Here is a 17925-nt window from a genome sequence, read left to right as displayed (position 1 = left end):
ATGAACACTGTACAGTGGAAAGAAACAAGCTAACTGCACTTAAGAACCACGCGTTTGCATCTATGGCTCTCTTTCTGCTAATGTAATGCACACATTGTATTTTCTATGAGATGTACTTCGCTTTGGAGAAAAGCATTTGCTAAATTAATAAATGTAACTGTAAAGTTTAAAATAAAATTAAAAAAAACACACAGGCAACTGGCATATATAAACTCTGTGTCTGTCTCACATCATAGCCTGCTCTCTGGAGGGATTGCAATACATGGGAGGTGTTGTCTAGCAGGTCTGCAGGAAACTGGTTTAGTCAAGAGATTAGCAGCACAAAGGAGTCAATGCGTCTCCTACTGAGAGAGCTTGGGGAACACTGGAGGTCTTGTTTACATACCGTCTGCTGCGGCACACTTTGCTAGTCACTCAATCACTTCAGCCACATCTCACTCGAGACACAAGGCATGCTCACCTCACAGGTATTTTAACTCAAGTGTGTACATATAGTCACAAAATTTCACTTGTCACCTTTATAGACATTAAGGTTTCTACTTTTATATTGTTGTTTATGTTGCTGTCTGAAGAACTTGGGGAATATCATTATAATCTTGTTTTGCACAGCATTACAACGACAGGCTTCAATTCAATACATTACTTTTTTTAAAAAAAACACAGAATGACAGATTGCTGATGCTACATACCACTGTGTGAGTATAAAAGAAAAATTCTCCTCCACAAAAACACAGTTAAGACCATCTGAGAAACCCCCCACTGACAAACTCTTCTCTGCTCTGCTCAAAACAGTCAGGGGTTTCTTACTCTAACTCCAGATTAACCAAGGAGAGGGGCAGGAAAAAGGTCCTGTTATTACCCAATGAGAGGAAACAAAGCAGGTTTCAACAGATCAGGAGACAGGTCTGGATAGGAGGTGGGTGCATAGCTGATGACCTATGAGCTGTGGCCTCAGAGGTAAGCAAATCTTGTGCCAGAGAGGAGCACTTTCTCATATTTAAACTCAGACTTCATTACCATAATTTTTTTGCTTCACCAAGAATTTTCTTCAAAAATTTCTTTTAAGGCCACAAACTAGCAACTGTGGAAATCAGGTCTGCATACATGCATTTAACAAGTGGATGAAGCAAAAAATGTACCATATGATGGTCAATCACTGACACATTCAATAGAAAACAATCATTATAATGCACTATAACATGTCAGGCTTCTATTACAAAGCCCACAACTGAGGCACTTGAATTGTAACATCATTACCTGAGCCTGCACTGTTACCGTGGTGATTACCAGCAATACTTACACGAGCACAGATTCAGAGAACATGCCATTATGCACAGTACCTGAGCTGCAGCTGTCACCTGGACAGAGACAGAGAGGAAAGGACAGAACAAAGCAAGTGTGGAGAACACACACACTCTACATGACATCACCTATGAACCTAAAGCGCTGCTTTGCCTTGCAGTTGCAGTTTTACCCAGGAAGACAGAAAAGCCTGCCAACAGGCAAGACACTGCCAGTAAAATAAAGCCCACATCTCAAGGTGGTGACAAAAGTAGTTTTCCCTGGCAGTGTGGACCATGACAGCAAGGAGCTGATCTATGACATCAATTCCACTCCCAGCATCATTCACCTTAAAACAGAAACATGTGACTTCCCCAATCCCTGGGGACTGAAAATCCCTCATTTTTAACAAGAGCATTCGGTGGCTAAAGACAGAGCTCAAGGCCTGAGGCTACTGGGGAAAACAAAACAAACGGCCCTTACTGATGTAGAACTGTCAGCAGCTGTGCCTGAACAAGTCTGACAACCGCAGCAGAGCCTGTCAGGGGACACAACCAAAAAAACAAAAAAATAAATAAAAGCAGACGGGGTAAAAACCAAAATACATTTATTACAAAATATTCTGGAATGTTTAATAGACAGTACTGTTGTGTTAGGGTAGGCCTTTACTTTCCATTCAGGACAGAGGCAGATCTCGCTGCATTGTGGGGAAAATGGTGTTAAACTCCATTTCCTCCTCCTTCTGGTCCTGCTCATTAACACTAATTAGCCAGGGGAAGAAGTCATCAGTCCCGAAGCTTCCGCCCTATTTCCATTCTAAACACTGAGCTTCAAATACCTGTGAATGTTCCTGAGCCTCATCCTTAGTATGGAAAAATCTTCCAGTGATGACAATGATTTTAATGGGTCAAGCACTTTGACCCTGGAACAGCAGCAGAACATTCCCCAGGATTTGAACTAGTGACCAAACTATGACAATCTCTAGTTTCTTCGCAGCCACAAAATCTGCTGAGTTTAAAGGGGATATATGAGGGGAATGAAACAGGCTAAGGTCTAGACAGACAGGCTCATCTAGCAGTCTTCCCAGTCACTAGGTAAGTGTGGAGTTCACATCTAGCCCACAGAGGGCAGCCTGGTCTACTCTGTCCAAACACACTGCTCTTTGTCCATCTGGCCAACTATTCACCGTCACAAGCCATCCTGATGCTTGAACCCAACTGACGCTGCCACACTATTAACCTTACAACCTGCATTCTCCCATATGCAGCAATGTTTGACACTATCTCTAATTTGCTGCTGTTCACCAGTGAGTTCTGGGAGCTGCAAAAATCATTCTTTAGTGGAAATATTTTCCAGTTTTTCCTCCGAAACAGCCAACAGTCATAAGTCCTTCCACTTCAGATTGAATAAACTAGTGGGGTACAGTCAGGTTCAACATTCCATACGCAGTGACAATGCACTCTTCACCTCAGAAACTTCTATCATCATATGACAGCAGCACATGGGAATTTTAAAAAAGGTTTGTGCAAGCATAGAAGACGGGTGCTTTGGTTTGACAGCCCCATCTTCCGTGATGCCAAAAACATCACAAGCCTGGTTTCAAGCAGAATCAATAGATTCCAGTCTATCTTAGTAAAAGTAGTGATTAGACACCATGGAAATCCATTACGCTTCATCTCAATTTCAACCTATCGTTTTTACATCCCTCTCTTCACAGAGTGCCAAAACTACATTTTGTGAACCCGATAAGAGTTATGACAGACTATGAAGAAAAACGGTGAACAGGAGGAGAGCAGCACTGCCTGACTTCAGGCTTGCACCAAAAGCCTAACTAAATGAGCATATTAAAGCAAGCGTGCAGGTCACAAAATTGCTGGACAGGATTGATTTGCGTCAGTAAGCATGCAGCAGTCTGAGTTAGGAGACAGCTGGTGAGGAAATGCAAATGCGTGTAGGTGCCTGAACTTACCTCACTAAAGGGGTCAGGCCCAGTCAAACCTGAGTGAGGCAAATGAGGTCCCGTGGGCTTTCCACTGGGTCCAGCATGGCCATTTATACTAATAATGGTCACGTCACGTCCCGTTCAGTTGTGGCAGAGAGCAGGGTGATCGAAAAGATGCTAGATTTGGGCTAGTAATGGGCATGTATTATCAACCACAATGTGAATCCCAACTGGGCAGCGTGTGACCCCCAGAGCTGTCACATGGGTATAGAGCTGAACTGTCCACTCTATAGTATAAAATGACATCTGCCTTGCTAAACAATGTCAACTATGCTTAAAACAAAGTGGTCACTTGACTCAGATGTCCATCTACAACAGGTTAGAGGAACATGACACAATGCAGTAATCCTGTGTTACGAACAATTATAAATGCACTTTTAGTGGAAATGAGATTGTACATCATTTGCAAAGGTACAATGGCAGGCATCCCAGTATTACAAATGCAGTTTAATGGTTTCCTGCAGCTGAGACTTCGGCTCCAAACATAGCTGAGCAGTGGTACATTAATGACACATACAGCTGACAAAATGGTGATAAACACCAACACACAGATTTAGCTATTCAGCATGACTGCATGGCCATTATCTGCCGGTGTGTTTCTCATCCCCAAACTATAGATTACATTTTTAGAAATTCCTTTAAATTAACCCTAGCAAAGTAACCTCCTGTATTCTATTCCATTTCAAGCTGAACAAAAGGTGGCAGTCTGTAGGTGACACATTTGGAAGGGGATTCAGTCCAGCAGCAAATCCTGTCCCCCCCCGCCCCAACCTCCTTTCAGCTACCCTTCCCCAGCTCAGGCCCAGCAGACTCTGGAGCCTGCAGATCTGGCAGTGATCCAGAAACTTCAGAAATTGAATAATGAGCTTTTGGAGGCTCCCCTTAGCAATGCGGACACTGTCTGGGAGACAGGAAAGTGAGTAAAGGCGTGGGGGCCAGGTCCCATATCAATCCCTCTAGGCTGTAAATAAAATGCACCATGACAGCCATGACAGAGACTAGTGGAGGCAGTACTGGTGACCCCATTGTGAACCCACCATTTCACTGCATTTTCTGGTGGTGCCTGCATCTTACAGCACTTCCCCTTGCAGTTACAAGGTCTAACAGGCAATGATGTTGCCAGCTTACAGGTTGACCACATGGTCACAAGCTCTTTTATTTACTTGTCAGACCCACAGAGATAAGCAGCAACACAAAGACACACTGAGGTAATTCCCTTATATAAGATGAGGAAACAAGGCAATATCTGAAATACATAAGGATGACTAAACAGTAGAAATGAATAGTATTACATCATTTAAGAAGTGGAGCATGATTTCTGAATGAAGGCTAGTAACCAAACAAATCAAACCTCCGTTTGGTCATTATGCACTGAGAAAAGTACAGCAACTCAAACTCTTTTCTGCAAGTTAAAGTGTATGGAAAAAGAGCTTTACTTACAGTGATTCATTAATAAAAATCCAGGTATTTGCACTTTATAACATCAAAGCACAGGGGGATGATTACTCCAAATTTCCCATAATCTCAGAGGGTTCAAGGAAGCCTAAAACACCCCAGCACCTAATCAAGAAACTGGAAATCTTTCCAAGGGGACTGGAGACAGGCTGATGGGGTGAGCATTTGTGAGGAAGTTGGGAAGCAGGGTGACCAAGAGCTGGAAGCCCTGCTAATGACTACTATGTAAACAGCACTGGCCGGGGGGGGTCTGTAAGCTCACCAGACGGCAGATTGGGGAACAGATTTCCCACAGTAGAAGCAAGTCCAGCAGGAGAACCGGTGCATAAACTTTCTCAGAGTGAAAATGCTTCAGCTTTATTCTCAGCCCACACTACAATTGTTCTTTAAAAGAAAGGGATGAAGCTGTCTTTTCAACTCCTCTATTAGTCATGTACCATAACCTGCAGTGTAAACCAGCATTGTGATGTTTAATTGATGCAGCACACTTGTCTTCAAGGCTTGTTGCAGCTACCGGAACATAGAATGAAAACACAAAATCCAGATTAGGGTAAAATCCACAATAAAAGCACTAAAGAATGTCCCATTGTCCATGAACAAATAAGCCTGAAAATTATATCACACAGAATTTAAGATTCTGAATCACAAACATTCTCCCCATTAACAGCACACAATTGTTCTGCATGCTTTTCAGTCCCACTGGTACCAGTATTATAATTTTTATCTTAAATGCATTTTTCAAAGTGTGGCATTTTTATATTCTAGATAAAGGAAGTTACCATGGAGATGATATCTGCGTGCATAATTTAGTGCAATGCTAAGGCAATTAACTTGATATTTTCTGTAAATTAAATTTTCAATCAGTGCTGAAAACAGATAATTCAATCTAGGAGTGAATATTCTGAGCAAGTTGTGATCGATAGATTTCCTTTACTGACTGACAACTGACACCACTTACCTGCTCTGCATTTTATTCATAAACTTATAGAATTATCAAAAAAGTCAGTGTAGATCAATGAATACCAGCCCTGTGTCAATATACTCTTTCAAACCATGGAACTTTGATCTTGCATTTAACAAGGGCTTAGTATTTCAGCTATAACACAAGAATGTAACCTTAAACCCAAGATTAAAACATGTTCAGAACACACCTGTGTAAAATTCATAGCTGTACAATTCATCCCAAACACTTTTGTAAGAGTCAACAAGGACACCAAACCAGGCTGGTGAACAGGTGTTTTTAAGGAGGGGGTACTAGTCAAGTGTTAGGTACTTTAAATCTGATGAGACGTTCATGATCTTGAATATTTTATGAGTCAACCCAACAGCCAATAAGTGGATTTTAATTCAATCATACCTGAAACATTCAGCATCCCCTGTGCTCTGTATATAAATGTTAAAAATGTATTAAAGCAATTTTTAAAAATTTAAATTCAAATATGGTACTGGAAAACTAAAAAAAAAAAAAAAAAAAAAAAAAAAAAAAAACTCACTCACTCATTTTCTGAACCGCTCATCCCATACAGGGTCGCGGGGAACCGGAGCCTAACCCGGCAACTCGGGGCGTAAGGCTGGAGAGGGAGGGGACACATCCAGGACAGGACGCCAGTCCGTCGCAAGGCACCCCAAGTGGGACTCGAACCCCAGACCCACTGGAGAGCAGGACCTGGTCTAACCCATTGCGCCACCACACCCCCTTCTCAAACTAAAAACTTCAAGGTGAAATTTACATTTTTGCATCGATTTGAACATTTACATTGAAAGACAACTTCAGATAAACAGATCAATGTATTTTAAATTATGCACGTCCTGAATTTAAAATATATTTTAAAACTCTGAGCAGTCTGGGAATTAAGGGACTATGGATATGGTTTTCATATGTTGACAGCACTATTGAGGTGTCACTGAACCATAACTTCTCATGCGCTAAAATGAACAGTCCATACTATAAGGTGCAGGTCATTCCAAGTTGAGGTTGTCCTCTCCAGGATTTCTGGGGCTCTCTGTGTGGAGAAACTCAAGCACTGCTCGAGTATGGGGTACAGCAGTCTGGTCACTGAAAAGAGTCAGACGGCTCTGAAAACCACCTAGACAGATGGTGTCTAGGGTATACAGGGATTTACCCAGCTCGCCTCAGGCTCACATTAGTGCTTTTCAGGCCTGTTTACTCACACTTCATGTTCACAAGGATAAAACCTCAGATTATAGGGTAGGGGCACTGAGATGTGGGGGTTTGTGGGACCATAATATGTCAAGTCATGTGCTGACAGCCAGCAGATACAAGGACGTGCAAATACTGCCATGGCTATCGCCAAATCCCTCCCCACATCCTCCTCAGGCTTCATCCCCGTCACCATAGCAACTTCTTGAGCGTTGCTTCCATTTCAGCACCCACTGACAATGTGACAGTAAAGTCTGTTACTAAGCAAACAGCTCCTTTCAGACTACAGACAGGAAACACAAACACATAAGACACAGGACATGCTTACATTAAGGTGGCTTATCTCAGACCTACAGCACACCATTTCACATTGTTCAGTCGTCAAATTTTCTTTACACACCAGCATCATTAACCTCAATGACTGAGACTCAAGGGCAGTCATGCTAATCCGCTCCACGATAAACACTGTCGGAATGTACAGGCGCATTTATTTCATGGTCTGTTTGCTTCTCAGAATGTGACATGCTACCGCATCCATAGATGCCAAAACCACTACTTTTACTCAACAGGTCTCACAGTACAATTCATTAAACAGAAATTGCAACATCCCATTTCGACTCCTTTATTCACCTAGATGTATGCATGACAACTTTATTTGTATCTACATGTTGCCATAAAACAAGTTTGAAAAATAATGACATGAACTGCAATCAAGATTCTGTGGTGTTAAGGGGGGGGGCATTCACAAAGAACATTTAAAAGTGAACTGAATATTGAGGGACTACTTTGATCCATCCCCAAAATTTGAGTTCAGTATGCCATATTCCTAATAACAAACTCTTACTCATTGTTGAAACACTAGGGTTACCTTCACCAGGTATTTACAGGACTTGATCAACCAGTACACCCCAGCCAGGCCCCTTCGCTCATCTATTTCTGCTCACTTGGTGGTCCCACGCACGAAAGGCAAAGCTCGGAGGTTCTCGGTTCTGGGTCCGTTGTAGTGGAATGACCTTCCCCGTCACTCAGAATTGTGGAAACTCTGTTTTCAAGAAGGGTCTGAAAACCCACCTTTTCCAGATCCACTTTGTCCAAGATCTCTTCAGATCGTCTATGGTGTAACTGTTCATGCATCGTAACTCCAGAAGCATCCCAGATACAACCTCTATTCAGCCATTACTCTGGTATTGTACTGCTCATTTGTCTATCTTATAATACACACACACACACATTTTCAGAACCGCTCGTCCCATACGGGGTCACGGGGAACCGGAGCCTACCCGGCAACACAGGGCGTAAGGCCGGAGGGGGAAGGGGACACACCCAGGACGGGACGCCAGTCCGCCGCAAGGCACCCCAAGCGGGACTCGAACCCCAGACCCACTGGAGAGCAGGACTGTGGTCCAACCCACTGCGCCACCGCACCCCCTATCTTATAATATTTAATTAAAAAAAAAAAAAAAAAAAAAAAAAAAAAAAAAAAAAAAAATTGTTGTCGGTATCGAGATTTGTCTGTGTCTTGTGCACCTGCTTGGGCGATGGGCCTCGGTGTAGCAGGTGGTGGGGAGCGGACTGGGTTTGCTTGAGACTTTCATATCTGCAGCTATGTCTCTTTCTCTCAATGTAATGCATAAATTGTACTTTTGCTGAGATGTATATCGCTTTGGACAAAAGCATCTGCTAAATGAATGAATGTAAATGTAATGAAGATGTGAAATTATGTACAGCTACCAATAACAGATTGCAGGAAAACTACTCCTCCCTCTGACATGCAGTGCTGAGAAAAAAAGAGGAAAAATGGGTTGAGGTATAGAGAAGTGCTGCAATATGGTGCAAGGAAAACTGTCCACAGTTCTATGCAAACAACAAGCTGCTACTGCTTCCCTTGCTCCATTTTGCTTTTTTTTTTTTTTTTTTTAGAATCGATACTGCCAATGAAGGTGAAGGAGGAGGATTAAAAAGGACACAAGGAAAAGCATGGCCTCCCTGTTAGGGGAGTCCAAGAGTCATGAGCCGCATTAGATGAGGTATGACTAACAGTAAGACAACGTGCACTCATACACCGACTCACTACAACATTAGAAAGTGCACCGCACTGTCACACGCCACCACTGCTCACTTTCAGACAGAGACAGGAAAAGCACATCTCTTGGGTGTTCAAGTTACAACACTGCTCCCTATACAGCAATAGAATGGGTAAAATGTGAGGATACTGTGTGCCATGACACAGGAAGCTGTCTGACCAGCTGTGTAATACCCATATTTCCACTGGAAATGCCTTTCTGCAGCAGGGTGCCAGAATTGTTGCTTTCTGAAACACGTTCCTCATTAATGCTGTAATTTTGTTCGTTTTCCTGCTCCTTGCCACCCAGACGTTCAGACACATTTACCAAAAAAAAAAAAAAAAAAGTGACTTCTACCAACCAGATTTCTGCAGACCATTTTTGGAGGAAGGCAAATGTGCTTCACCATTTTCCAAGCCAGAATCCAGTCCAGCTGTCATTTCTCACAGTGCAGCAGGCCTCTACCACCTCAACACTGCTCTTCCAACTGCTTTGTGCTGTCAGTGTAACAATACCTGATTTTGTCACCTACCCCACATAAAACACTTATATTTGAGCCAGTCCCACTGTACATCAACAAGAGATAAAGGTTCCACTCAAACCCATTCCCTGAAAACTCAGCAGATGTTATGCTTCTAAAAAGCAGTCAAACCACAAAGATGTAGAGAATTAGTCCTCAAGGTTGTCCGAAAATAGTGCTTTCAGAGTGCTAGTACAAAAGTCACCTATGCAAGAATAAACCCACAGCACAAACCAGCCATTACATAGTAAACAGGATAAGTCACTAAGTTGACTGCTTACCAAGATTCCTTCATTAAAGACAGAGTAACAAGTTGTAGTTGATCCAAAGTGCAGTTAACGATCAAGACAAATCACAGAGCAGAGGGCGACAAGGGCAAGCCAGGGTGGGGGGGTGGGGGAAGTCACATTTAGGCAAGCCTTTACTACAAATAATTCATTTTTCCAATATCTCTAATGTTTTGAAACATCAAGTTTCCTAGATGTTCATTGCCTTTCTGGTGAAAATTCTTCAGTAAAGCTGCAAGTCATCAAGCAGGGCTGTTTTCTAGCTGCAGGTTTTGGTCATCAGATATGGAAGAACTCCTATATCCCATTTCTCCAACTCTATCCTTACCAAGCATGTTTCCATCCTTCAGTCTCCAAACTATACCACCAGCAAAAACTTCACAATCTGAAAACAGAATCTATTAATCAGCTATTTATTTGCATTTATAAGCACATCAAATCTTTACAAGTGCATGAAAGTGTGCATGTATACAGAAAAACTAACCTTGACAGTGCCAAACAAAGAAGGCATGGTTGCTGTGGTGGGAAAAGTGGGCAGCCCTGATGGGGGGCAGAGAGAGCAACCAGGTTGTCGTCTGCTTGGCTCAAGATGCCGATTCAGCAGGTGGTAAACAAACACACCCAACTCCAAGATGGCTAACAACAAAGCATTCAAGAGGTGATGTACTGCTCTGACTGTTGGGGACCTGCTGAAAGCAGGCACACACTCAAACAAGTGTATTACTGTGGGTGAATTATGGTCTGCAACAGGCAAACCAGGGAGGACAAGGGAAAACAGGGGAGCAGAATAAACACTTGTGAGGCCAAAATATAAGGGAAACTGAGATGAAAAGAAGGACAAGGGAGAAAAGGAGCAATCACATACATAACTGGCTGATAGGAGGGTGGTTTACTGTTAATGGGGGGGCAGCTGCAGAGCATAAAAAGAATAAAAAAGAAAACATCCTACAAAGCTTGCAAAAAGGGATATTCCTTTGGTGAAGAAATTTTTTCAATTAGTGTGTGAAATGTGTCAGGAGAAACTAGGAAACCAATCATTAGGTGAAAGAAGGGAAAAAAAAACAGGGAGGGGGGACCTCAGATTCAATCTGTTCAGCCACAGCAGAGATGGGGGGGAGGTAAACGTCATCACATGGGAATGTCTCTCTGTCCCTTCCCCCTTTCTGAGACAGAGACTGTCCTCCCCCCATAGGCCTGTGGAGCCAAGGAGAGGCTTATTGTTTAGTCTAAACCTGCTGCAGCAGAGCAAACTGTACCTCTCACCCCTGCCCTAAGTCAAGAGAGAGAAGGGGGATGGAGAAAGGGAGGCAGTGATAACAATGAAAAGATGGGCAGGGAAAGAAAGCTCCTGACACCCAGCATGAGAAACATAAAAGCTATTAACCCCTTTAAACCTCCACTTTACTATCCAACTCTGATGGTCATCAGATAAGCTGTACAACACGATGTAGTGCTGACCGCAGGCATGTCTGTGATGCCGAGAGCTGTGGGGAATCTGCTATACTATCAGGAGTAGGAAGAGGCTGTGCAACATTGGGGCAGTGACAAATGAGGGCAGCAAACATCACTTGTGAACCAGAAAGATTGCAGTGGGACGACTCCTCATGTTCTCACACCGGAGAAAACGCACAGCAGCAACAACAGAGCATTGGGGTAGGGCGTCAGCATCAGAAAAAATTCCCACAACTGAGAAGCGAGTCCCATCCCAGGGTTTCATTTCTAAGTAATGTTTAGTAGTTTCAAAAACAAGGGGCCAGTTTTGCATTAAAAGTTCAAGCCATACCATTCCCTTAGATACTTTGTGGACGTGAAAAAATTTGTGTGGACATAAAAAACATTCACTTTTAATGCTTTTATATGCAATGTCTAGTTTGTCTGGTGGAAGATGCTATACTGAATTGTTTTATGTGGATGGATTTTGTCATTAATAATGTATTTGTAGTGTTTGTTCTAAACTACCAGATAGGTGGTGCATGTCATTGATGAAAGGGTCTTTTTATCCAACTGGAAAAATTTCAGAGCATGACTAATTTGCACTCAAAATGATGGTTGGATGTTTTTAGGGGAACTGTTATCTGGTCAGTATATCTCAATATGAAGGACAGCTGGTAGTGTAGTGGTTAGAGTGGCTGTCTTTCAATCTAAAGGTCGCAGGTTCAATCCCCACCTTCTGCTGTTGTACTCTTGAACAAGATACTTTAAAATTGCTCAGCTGTATAAATGTGTAAATAACTGTAAGCTTGTAACTATAATAATTGTAACCTTAACAGAGTAAGTCACTTTGGAGAGAAAGCATCAGCTAAATGAATAAATGTAGATAAACATACCATCTTGGATTTCAACTTTTATAATTAACTGAACAGACTGCTCCATTACACAGAACAGCTTAGATTACAAACTTGTGTGATCAGTGTATTAACTCTAAACATATATCACCTTATTTACATGAAAACTACATTTATACCCAAAAAAACTACCCAAAATCCAACACACACAAAGTTCAGATTAATGTGTAATGGGATGATTACATTTGCATTTTAAGACTAAAGCATTGCCATTTAAGTGTTAAACTTTTCATTGCTCAGTGTCAAGAATGAATGTAGAGTTGGTCCAAATAGACAATATGGGCCAAAAAATCTAGTTCTGCCCGATTTATCCTTGTAGGCAGCCTTGGTTTGAAAGAACCAACAGATGCATCCACAGAGATAGCAAGTGACCTTGCTTTTTATTGTTTACTCCATTACAACTATCAAAAAAACACAAAACCTCCCATTTCCTCAGTTGACCCTTCAGTAAATTTAAGGAAATACAAAGTGTTGGGGAAAAAAACAGCTTAGTTGATACTGCTAAAGAATGAGAACACAAGCAGAGGAGGTAACAGGGGCATAGGGACACTCAGTTGTATACCTGGAATCCGGCCCCAAACTCCCAGTCTCTATAGATGGGTGCCAAATACAAAAACTTTCACTATGGTCTAAAAGCCCATAAAAGAAAAAGTGCAAACTCAGGTTATATGTTACAGTCATCCATCCTTGCTTTCATCCTTCTAATAACAATGGTGTTTTACTGATTGAGAGGCATTAGACTGCATTCCTAAAAGCACCGTCCATGACATGCCAACAAGGAAAGGCAAAAGAGACTAGCAAGGTACTTCAAGAGCCTCCAACTCAATGTCTCAAAATAACTTACAAATATCAGAAGGAACCGATTTTAATAGTTAATCACCTTTTCTACATACATTAAAGACAGCACAGTAAACTCTCATATGTGGGAATGTGTAGATCTCAGCAGATACCAGATCAGAGAGGGTATGTATTCATCTTCCTTTAGAAGTTGTCTTCACAAAACAGAGAACAAAAGTGGGGGGGGGGGTCCACTGAGGATGGGCCAGTCCAAAGCTGAGAGTAGTAAAATTCATCTACTTCCTATCAGGTCAGAAGCTTCACTAGCAAATGCACACACCAGCACTCTGAGGCTCTGGGTTCGAAATGTAATGTTTCTCGCATAATGTCCTGTGACATAGGATTTGATCACTGCAGCAATGATGCTTGATACTTGAATCGCATGCAAATATCATATATGCGTGAGTCTGGGGCCCAGCTGTCATGGACCTCCACGGTCCTCCGTTAAAATGCAGCAAGAGTAACAAGTGCTAACAGAGGAAGCTGAAGAGCAACAGCAGCAAAGGCTCAAGCCAGGATCCACAAACCAAACCTTATCAGCTTTCCCTGCCAGCACAAATTGTCCATTTGAAAGGAAACACAAAAATATATGTACAGTATGGATGTGCTTCGAATTCTGATGTCATGCAGAGGACTTAAAATAAACGCAGAAGTTATTTCTCTCTATCCAACTTATACAAGACTCATTTCACACTTGACCTGGAATCCTTTCAATTTACAAGTCCAGGTTCAGTTTTTGAGCTGTCATCCCCCCCAAGAAAAAGCTAGAACAGGCTTAGCAAATAAATGACTTTACACTATGAGAACACATTTAAATTTATTCATTTAAATGATGCTTTTTTCCCAAATTACTTCCAATGTTAAGCTACTTATTATTACTCCATTAATGCAACTAGGTAATTCTGGGTAAATTTAGGATAAATACCTTGCACAAGTGTACTACAGCTAGAAGTGGGATTTGAACATATAACCTTTGGGTCTAAAGATGCAGCTCTAACCACTACACTACCTGTGTTGGCAGCCACCAACACAAAACAAGAGTTAACTGGAAAATGCTTCTGAAAAGTCTAAGACTGTATGGTAAGTGGCTAACTACCATTTCACATTGACAGGATAAACACAGTCAACAGCTCACAATGTGGTGCCTGTGATATGATTCAGTGTGCAAAAACCTGATTATGTCCTAAAACATTACAGTTCTTCCTAAGAGCTATGTTTTTCTAAGGGTCTTAACTGCATGATCTTATGACCAGGAGACAGAGGAGACAGATAAAGCAGCCATATCCTTCCACAAGAGAAATCATTTGAATGGCGTAAGTACAACTCTTGCTATATATGGCTTTGGTCAAAGACAAGGGCACCCAAAATGCAAATAAAAATGTTGCTTGATACACAAGGAACGCTATGTTGCATCACTGTATGTGATTGATGGGATCCAGAAAAAGCAGGACTTGGGAGAGCTCTGGTGCCTCCCCACTCTGCTGGCTTTTTGGTGAGCACATGGAAGTTTCTTCACCAAGGTCCTATTGAAGTCAAAACTGGATCATTTCTACTGTGGTCCAATAGATTGTGTGGAGGTTTATTTTGAAATCCTTCAGGATGTTGATAAAAACCAGTATCAAAGCAAGATGGTTTTTGAGTATATTCGTGGGCTTGTCCCTGATGGGAGACCAAGGGCTGGTGGACCACAAAGCAGCATTTCCAGATATATGGAAGTGGCTGATGTGAAACTGCTGGGTCCTGCTGGGTCTAGAATAGAAACACCACTTGTGTTAATATGTAACAGAGGGCTGCTCCTTATTCCCTCTTTACTTCTACAGCAAAGGCCTCCATATCCCATTCTTCCTCTACCCCACTGGCTATCTTATCTGACTCAAGGCTGAACGGGAGCTCGGTTCTGCCTCCCAGCCCTACGCCAAGGGCCTGACTTCCATTCACTACCTTCTCCTGCTTCCTGGGCCCCTGGCTTGTTGGCCTTGACGCACCATGCCACTGTGTCACCCAAATCACGCTGATGCTGCACAGAAGCCATAAAACATTATTTTCAGACATTTTTCCAAAATCTCAAGGAGCTTACTATAAGCATTAACCGAGACTGAAAAAACCTCATTAGCTGTGTATTGCACCCCTCTATAATATGGTACTAATGTCATTATTACTAACAGTATTTGTCTGAAGTGTGTCTTTTTGGCTCTTAAGTTGAACCTCTTCAAGGCACCCTCAATGAGAAGACCATTAAAGTATATATACATACCGAATTTAAACCAACTCGCCAGCAAGAGACCAGTTGATCTTAGCTGCAGAACATATACAAACAACCAACAAAGAATCACTTATCTAAATCTTCCTTGATGCAACTGCATAAGCAACCTCGGCTTAGCCATTATAAAGGAATCTGCCCATTCGCTAAAGATTAAAAATGAGATCTATAAAATTACCAAGCGAATGAGGTGCTGATTTTGCCTGGCACTTTTATGCATTCAGAACATTTCACCCATTTATACAACAGTGTATTTTCACAGTGGAAATTCAATATAAGTACAGGTGGTAACCCTATCGTAAATCGGGGACCACCTGTACTTCGTAGATCAGCTGTGCAGGTGGGAACAGTAACCACTGGGTTTACAAGTCCTTGTCCCCAACTACTATGCCACCTGCTGTATTAGGATGGAATTGTTTGTTGTGTAGATGAATAGCAATAAATTTGGAAGGACTAACTGTCGATGAGCCTACATATCTGACCTAGGGCTAGGCGCTCGTCCATACAGGCATATCAATGCCCAGGCTGCAGGAGATATGGACGCACATTGGACCAGTCTTGTACAAGAATAAATCAGATGTCCGGAACCCATGGCATAGATCAAAAAAGAATCCACTTCAGTTTGGTTGACAATCAGGGTTGTCTAGCAAAATCCACAATCTGCTACTAGCCTAGGGTCAGAGAAGAAAGCAGCAGAGAGAAATGAGAAATCTGGCTGATGACGTTGTAGGCATTGAATGGGTTCGATGCCCCCGAGGGACTGATTCTACATGAAGGAAGGATTATAGAAATCATACAGCAACGGTGAGAGTGGAATTGTTCGGTGTACATAACGGCTGAAGGACGCGTTCTGGCCCTCCCACCCGTGAGAGCTTCTTACCTGCCACGGGTCCGAGCAGCAGCACGGCGCACAGTCCCCAGGCGAGAGCGCGCCTCCGCGCGGTAACGGCCATGGCTGTCGCGCGCCTTCGGCTCCTATCCGACACAGTCACCGTTTTTTAAAAAGGGAAGGGGGGGAAAAAAAAAAAAAAAAAAAACACTTATCACCGCTGACTGTCCCAGTTCATTCACTGCAGCCGTAGCATTCACTGATGTCAAAGTTTAAACTCATGTCTCCGTCTGTCAAGCGCGCTCACGGTTCGCGTCCTTGTGAACCGTCAAAACGTAGCGTCGTCGACGTTTTCCGTGTTTACGTCTCAAATTTGTGTTCCTTACAGCAGCTTTGTCCTCATAATTTTCGATATTAACTAACCAAGTAGGTATTTAGTCATATTTTAGGACTGAAACACGCAGACACAATGACCGAGAGGCCAGAGGAGATGAAAGAAGTGCAAGTGTGGACAAACCGCTCGGCGGAGACCACGGACTCCAACCTTTATTTACATGACATAATGTTGAATTAGTTATAAAGGCTCAAAAGTGCCTCGTACAAATAGAGTCAGTATATCAAACGAGGTGTTAACAAATCACTTGCAAGTTGCAAATTCACGGATTCGGTGACATGACGCGTCCATTTGACTTCAACCAAGCAAGGCCTCCGAATTAAAAAAAAAAAAATAAAAAAAAAAAAAACTATGCAAAACAGATTTAGGCAGGAATATCTCTGTCTTCACACAAAGTCTATCTTGCGCATACTAAAATTTTGTTTCAATCCCTAGTCCCCCCCCCCCACGTTTCCCATTTAATAAACAATCCCGTTCGGTAGTGCAGTGACTTGTCGCCCGCGTGCACTGCTCGCTCCCGTGTACCGGGAGCGCGGCGCACTTCGCTCGCGAACCACACAGCGGTTTCCAAGATTCTGGATAAGGTTCTGAAAACCCGTTCGTTTTGTTTTGGGAAAAATAATACTGAAGCCTACGCGTTTTTTTTTTGCTAAAATGTGAGGGAAAAAACAAGAAAAATAATCCTCTAATTCCAGTTGGATTTCCAGAGGAGGTGAAGGAAGATTAAAAAATTGTATGTTAAAATCAATGGTTAGCTAATATAGCTAGCTTCTGTTCTGATCGCGTCGCGGTCCACAGTGAACGTCTGGTCTGGTGTATTTTTGGTAGTCAACGCTGTCCGTCGTTACTGCTGCTCGCACGTATCCAGCGGGGTGACACAATAAATCCGGTCATTTGTGGACGAGGCTGAAGAAAAGGAGGACTCCTCTTCGACACAGTGATTCGGCAGCGGCCGCTTCCACGAAACAGCTAGAAACGCCGCGCCCGACCGCGGCTCGTCTCCCTCACTTGGCCGCGCACATAAAAGGGAAAACGAGCCTGTCTGTTCAACTTGTGTTCATGCGGGAAAACAGGCGCAGCGCCCCCTAGCGTTACACACCCATCTGATCAGTTAAGATCTGTTCGGTTTCCCTGCAGCGCCTCCGACGATGGGGTGGGGTGTAAACGGTGGGAAGAACTTACCGAAATGTCTTTTTTTTAAAAGATTTGTGCGTTTTGAAGGGGAAACCTGAAATGTCTTGTTTAAAGTATACATGCTTTTTTTTAAAGACTATCAAAAGAGACGTTATTTTGGCATTGCGAATTATTGCTGAAGCAATTGTAAGCATTGCGTGTCATTCTCCACGCTGCTTATTCAGCTCAGGGTTACAGTGATCCAGAGTCAATCCCATGATGCAGTGCAGGATGCCAGTGCACCTGCAGGATGCACTACGCGCTGGATGCCCATTCATTGCTGGCCCATCACTCACCCATGTGGGAAAATCCACGGGA

General features: G+C 42.7%; 1 protein-coding gene across 3 annotated transcripts in view; it reads right to left on the bottom strand.

Annotated features, from left to right (window-relative positions):
* The window catches only part of LOC108942470 (bone morphogenetic protein receptor, type II b (serine/threonine kinase)), a 38200-nt gene extending 20728 nt beyond the window's left edge, over window positions 1–17472 (bottom strand). For all 3 annotated transcript variants that reach the window (XM_029258033.1, XM_029258035.1, XM_029258034.1), the window contains exon 1: window positions 16092–17472. In XM_029258033.1, coding sequence (XP_029113866.1) covers window positions 16092–16164 — 73 coding nt within the window. In that variant the 5' untranslated portion in view covers window positions 16165–17472. The remainder of the gene's footprint in view (window positions 1–16091) is intronic.
* Between the last annotated feature and the right edge of the window lie 453 nt (window positions 17473–17925).

This window comes from Scleropages formosus, chromosome 14 (assembly GCF_900964775.1).
Source record: "Scleropages formosus chromosome 14, fSclFor1.1, whole genome shotgun sequence".
Lineage (NCBI taxonomy): Eukaryota > Metazoa > Chordata > Actinopteri > Osteoglossiformes > Osteoglossidae > Scleropages > Scleropages formosus.
Note: the sequence above shows the minus strand (reverse complement) of the source record. Positions and strands in the feature narration are given on the sequence as shown.